The 6,112-nt window shown below is 44.4% G+C and overlaps 1 protein-coding gene across 1 annotated transcript; it reads left to right on the top strand.

Annotated features, from left to right (window-relative positions):
• The first annotated feature begins 347 nt into the window (after positions 1-347).
• Positions 348-4,238, top strand: il10ra (interleukin 10 receptor, alpha). Its single transcript, XM_080007571.1, has 7 exons — positions 348-574; positions 781-907; positions 1,220-1,392; positions 1,509-1,654; positions 1,858-2,026; positions 2,163-2,281; positions 2,827-4,238. Exons 1-7 carry the CDS (start codon positions 529-531, stop codon positions 3,742-3,744), a joined length of 1,698 nt encoding a protein of 565 aa, XP_079863697.1. The 5' UTR covers positions 348-528; the 3' UTR covers positions 3,745-4,238.
• Positions 4,239-6,112: the final 1,874 nt, after the last annotated feature.

Raw genomic sequence — 6,112 nt, 5'->3', positions numbered from 1 at the left:
TGCATGTCGTCGGGATCGACATACATAACATTGGCAGAAAGATGTGAAACGGAAATTCACACACTTTCCGCCGCCCGCCCGCCCCCCCGGCTTGTGTTTTTCACAGCAGCCCCGGCCCTGCCCCATTTCAAGTCAAGGGAGAAAGAGAGACTGGAAAGAGGAAGCGACGGGCGGGTTTGTTCAACAGGATCGAGCAGAGAACGGCAGCGGTGACGTCGGGCTGTCCACGAAAAAATTACGCTGGGTTGAGAAATAAGGGAAGTGCGTGTCACGAGGGAAAGACCAATCTTGAGTTTCCTTTCATTACAGAGAGCGCTGGATCACATCCGTGGACCGGCCGAAGACGATTCTGTTCGCCTGGATTAGTCAGCCGCAACTGGAGATTACTCAGGCGACAGAAGATGGACAGCTGAATGAGTAGGTTGTCGTTAGAGATTCTGACATTCGGATTTAAAAAAAAGAAGAAGAAGAAAAAAAAAAAAAAAAGGACATCATTCTGGCTGGTGAAAACCCAACCAAATCGACAAGATGCCCTCCCTCGTCCTTTTAATGGTCTGCATTATGGCTGTGTCAGGTAATCAACAATTTTAACTAACTCTCTATATATACACCGTTTTGCTCCGTCGCTTCCCATTCTATTTGAGTTTGTACATATTCCAAAATCTATGTAACATTTCACACTGTAAAACCACCAAAAAAAGCATCCCAAAAGACCGACATCAGCATAAAATCCTTGTATCTATCTAATATCCAATATCTCCTCTATTTCCTCCGGATCAGGCTTGGACCTCCCTCAGCCCGAACACCTGGAAGTGAATGTTTGGGACGGAGATGTGATGGCAGTCTGGCGCTCTCCTCCGAACGCCACAGTGTACGCCAACGTGCAATATACCGTTCAGATGGCAATGTAGGTGCTACGTGATTTACCTTTTTCAGCGATAAAATTCCTTTTCTGTCGCCGAGGCAAAACAATTCTCTGATCGACGAGCAAAATCTCTATCTCGCTCTCCGCTTGTGTTTAATGCTCCCCCTGTCCCACGCTTTTTTTTTTTCTCTGTACCAATGTCCATTTATCACATATCACAGAGGATTAACAAATGAGATTGGAGCATTGCCAATAAACTCACTCACTCAAACTCAAACCCTCAGCTCAGTGCCGTCCAAATTCCCCATTATCTCCAGGGGTATTCAATCTGTTTGTTGTTGTTTCGCCCCTCAGGTACGGTATCGACTGGCAGGACGTGACGGGCTGCGCCAGGATCAGAGAGCCCTACTGCATCCTCACCGGTCACATCAGCGACTACCGCTACGCCTATAGGGTCAGAGTCCAACTGATACTGGGAGACAGCGTTTCGAAATGGGCGGTCATCAAGAAGTTTCTTCCGAACAACAGTGAGAGACCCTTTCATTTGCACATCAATTAATCGGCACAATACAGAGGGGAAATGTTGGCCTTTTTTTCTTGGCCAACCTTGCTCAATTAAAAATGACCCTTCCTGTTCCCACAGGTGAACTCCAGCCTCCCGCCTTCACCCTGTTGGCCACCTCCAGCACCTTGACCGTCAGAGTTCATGAAAAACCCATTTTGAGGAAGCTCTTTCCCTATGGAATGACCTACACCATCTACCTGGAGGAGAAAGGCAACAACAATAAGGTAAAACCCCTGGCTGCGTCATATGGTAAATGCCGTGGCAACGGTCAACAACAATTTGACGGATGATAATGTTTTTTTTCTGAACTGGTGCTTAAATGTTTGAGCCACTCATGCCTTTGTAGAAGCATCGGACAAAGGCGGTTCTGTGTACATGTAATTCACACTGATATGACTTCAATTCCATATGATGTTTTGCTTTGCAGGCTATAGTCGCATACATTAAAGATGGTGTGGGGGAAGAAGAGGCGACCAAAACCTTTCGTTCCCTCCAGTGGGGGAGAAGGTACTGCGTCAGCCTCAAGGTGGAGGGCAACGGGGCTCTGTATGCCAGCGATAAGTCCTCTGAACAGTGTCTTCTGCTTCCTGAACAAGGTGAGATAAGGAGAAACAGTGTGTAGTCCAACAGGAAAACTAGGGTTCAAATTGAGAGATTTAGACAGTATTCCTTTACGGAGACTAGATCTCTTATATGAGCACAACCCTCTCTGTCCGGCTCTCTTCATAACAGAGTGGTACATAATCGCCGTGTCCACTTTGGCCTTCCTCGGTGCCACGGGGATCCTCGCTGTGATGCTCTGTGTCCTCTGCTGTTTCCTGAGGCGTCCAGAGAAAATGCCCGCCGTGTTGGTGAGTGCATTTGCATTTCAGCAAATGAGTAACAACAACATCTTTCTCTTCTGCAACCCTGGGGGAAAGGGTGTTGCGAAACATTATACCAGGGGTTCTCGACCTTTAATTATTTGGCCCTTGACCCAATTTGTAGATCCCAACAATCTCGCAACAGCACAGGTCCAAATAATATATGTATGACCATTTTTCTTTTTTTTTTTAACTTTTATTATTATTATTATTATTATTATTATTATTGTCAAGCAAATAAATTATGATATATTTCAAACATATTTAACATTTTTTTTTTATTCCAAATATTTCAATCAAATATTAATATATCAGTATTAGAAATTTACTGTGACCCTGTGGGCATATCAAGTGAAAAATTAACAAGTGGACCTTTTAAAGATTTGCTCTGCTTATTACAGTGTGTAATGGGATCATGGTGGTGACACAAATAACTTGACAGTGTTTTTTTAGTGCACACAGTGACAGTGTGCACTAAAAACCTGCAACCCGTTTTGAGAAATACTCACCGGGTGCCATCGTTTTACCCCCAGAAATCCCCAAACACGGGCTGGTTCCCCCTCACCGTCGGAGAGGGCCCGATGGAGGTCGTCACAGACAAAGGCTGGTTCCTTTCAGCCTCCAAAACCCGCGCCGAAAACTGGATCTCCGAGGAGCCGGCGTCGCCGCAGGCCGTCTCACAGACGGAGGAGTGGAGGGAGGAGAGAAGGACCAGCATGGACAGCGGGTTGAGCATAGAGACCAACAGCGTCTCAAAGGCCAGAGAAGGCGATTCAGGGGCCCAAGAAGACAGCGGATGTGGGAGTATAGGGAGTATACCGCCCCCGAGCAGCGATGACCACAGGAGCGCTGCGGAAGAGCGGCACCCGCGGCAAGGGCGGACCAGTTCCCACGAGGTGAGAAAAAGCGAGGACAGCGGGATCGGGCTGGGATGCCAGCTGGACTGTTCCACAAGCCTGGACGGGCAGGATGGAGGACTCCACAAAGAAGAAGAAGAAGAAGAAGAAGAAGAGGAAACAGTTGTCGAGGATAATTACCACAGCCAAAACTCAGGCCAACCTTTAAAACAGATTCTCGTGGATCCCGCAACAGTGTTGGTGGATGTGTTCACGGGTTACAGGGCGGGGCATCTGCCGTGCGTCCGTACCGGGCCCGAGGAGAGCAGGCCGTACAGAACTACATTCACAACAAGCATGAATACAAATATAGACTCCCGCAAAGAGGAACTATTGTTCTCGGGGTACCGTAGAAAGACTCACGTTCGAATAGAGACCATGGTCAGCATGGATGACTCGGAGACGTCGCCGAACTTGCCTAACGTGCTGTTCGGAGAGGCTTTCCCTCTGTTAACTGCTCTGACGTCGCTGCCCCTATTGGACGGAGGACTCAGCTGCAGTATGGACAGCGTGTCCGTCTCTCTGTGCGACGTAGAACTAAAGAACGACTGTTAAAGGACAATTACACCAACCCCGCCATGTGGAAGGAAAAGCTATTTCTATCGACATTGATTTATGCATTTCTTGGACACACTATTCCCACAAATGCAATTCTACTTAGCTCAAGTGGGAGATCAAATGAGAGTGTTGGGAGGCTGGAAACGAACACGTGCCTTGTTTTGAACAGGCTGCTATTGAGCAGAGGAAGGAAGAAGAGGCTCAGGAAACAACATGCAGCTGCAGATGACGGAGACGGTTGGTCTTCTCAGGTCTCTGTACAACAAGGTTCATAAACATTGTGTATTTACAACTGACAGAACAAAATATACTATGATATAGCTGATATTCAACGTTGTTGAATAAACTTTTTTACTTTAACTTAAATATTATTATATAATGATACATTTTGAGTATCGTACCAGCTTCTCTGTTTTTTTTTCAGGGTTTTGGTACTAATGAATGAACAAATAATTGCAAAATAGTACTTTTGTAAATGTAAATAGGTAAATGTAAATGACTTGTAAATACAAAATAAACTATTTATAATTAGTATTTGTGTTATTATTACCCACTTACTAAAGTGAAATCTCAACTTGAATTGTTCCACAAAGGTTGTTTGTGTATGAAATGAAGAAACCTTGACAGCTACACTACTGTTACATTCGCTTCACTGAAAACAGGTAGGGGAAGTTAACAACCACCGTCATGGGTTTCCCTGGAGCAAAAACATCCTGTTTCACATGCCTTTTTTGGTCTCTTATGAGGAAATTAATGTGAAAACCCTTTAAGATAGAAACCAAACCAAATAGTTTTGTTACATTAACTGCTTCACCATGTTTGAATAGACATTTTACGAAGACCTCATAAAAACAAGTTGAACAGACATCTTGCGTTAAAATGCACATCAAAGATCACGAGCTTGGTGAGATGAATTACTGAGTTGCATTGTTATATGATTAGAATCGATGTGCCGTGAGGTAAAGGAAGGGTGACCTGAACCTCTGCTTGAACTACAGTAGAGTGCTTGTGTTTCATCTTGCTGATGAAACACGGGCATCCTCGACAAATGAAACATTTTGCCATTTTCAGGTGACGAACAGCTTTCATGACGCCTGATTGTGAAATATGTTCCAATAGTGGAATTGAGTCATTGCTGTAAAATAATAATAAAAAAAAAAAACCACCGTCATCTCCCTGGATGAGATGAGACACCCGATGAAAATAATCAAGAGCGGCAGATTGCTAGATTGTCTGGATTGGGACACAAAAGTAGGTTAAAAAAAAAAAAAAAAAAAAAAAAAAAGGACTGACGTTGACTCGATCCCATTGTCGAGTTTTGTCATGACAACGTGGCCTTGTCACATATTCTATTTTATTATTCCATGTCAAATATGCGAGATGGGAGCCACGGTAAATCATTTCTAAATGCATTCGATCCGTCCCGTTCCAGGCTATGGGGAGGATCGCGTTCTAACGCGTCAACCCAATTCGACGTGATTCGCACGAAGGGGTTTTCGAGTTCACTTTGTAAGAGGAAGAGGAAAAAAAAAAAATTTGAAAATTAAAAATAAAACTACAGCGGTACCTCGACTTACGACTGTAATTCGTTCTATAAGAACGGTCGTATGTTAAAACAGTCGTACGTCGAAGCAATTTTTCCCATATAGATTATGAAATCATGAAGGGTGAAAATAAACAACATACACAGCACAAACACAGTAAATATGAAAAAAATATGGATAAGCCACGAACTACGTGCACACGCGATGTAGGTCGCCCGCTGGCTGACTGCTGACTGGTGAAATTTTCGCGACTATCGCTACTCGTATCTTGGATTAGTCGTAAGTAGATGCAGTCGTAAGTCGAGGTACCATAGTATGATAGTTTGAATAATTTGCATAAACCCAGCTAACCATAGAAAATTTACGAAACAGGCGGCGGGGGTTGTGATCTGTAGGGAAGTCACCTCTGCTTTACAAGAAAAGAGCGACGCCTCATCGTTGTGGTTGAACTGCCTCTCGCTCAAAGGTCCCCGTCACCAACAGCGCTCTTGGTCTCTGTGTGAGGGTCTGAGTTAACTCCCACACACACACCGAAACACACACACTTAGGGTTATGTAATAATAATGTAAGGGACATAAATGCATAAGTTTATATAAAAAATAATCACTCGTGGAATTTTTGCGAAAACCATTTATACATTTTTTTATTTACAGCAAATTCGATTTCATTCGCTCACACCCAGACGCACGCACACGCGCGCGCACGCACGCATGCACACACGCACACGCCCGCACACACACACACACACACACACGCATGCACACACACGCACACACACAATTACAACAGAATATAAGGACACATGCAGAGTTGATTGTGA

Source organism: Zeus faber (assembly GCF_960531495.2).
Source record: "Zeus faber genome assembly, chromosome: 9".
NCBI classification, from domain to species: domain Eukaryota; kingdom Metazoa; phylum Chordata; class Actinopteri; order Zeiformes; family Zeidae; genus Zeus; species Zeus faber.
The sequence above is the reverse complement of the archived record's forward strand: the minus strand, read 5'-3'. Positions and strand labels throughout refer to the sequence as shown.

Bases quoted from the DNA above. Each gene is read 5' to 3' on its own strand.
- il10ra (XM_080007571.1), top strand. From the start codon at position 529: ATGCCCTCCCTCGTCCTTTTAATGGTCTGCATTATGGCTGTGTCAG. The intron at 575-780 runs GTAATCAACAAT...CCTCCGGATCAG, and splicing joins CTGCATTATGGCTGTGTCAG to GCTTGGACCTCCCTCAGCCC. The intron at 2,027-2,162 runs GTGAGATAAGGA...TCTTCATAACAG, and splicing joins TCTTCTGCTTCCTGAACAAG to AGTGGTACATAATCGCCGTG.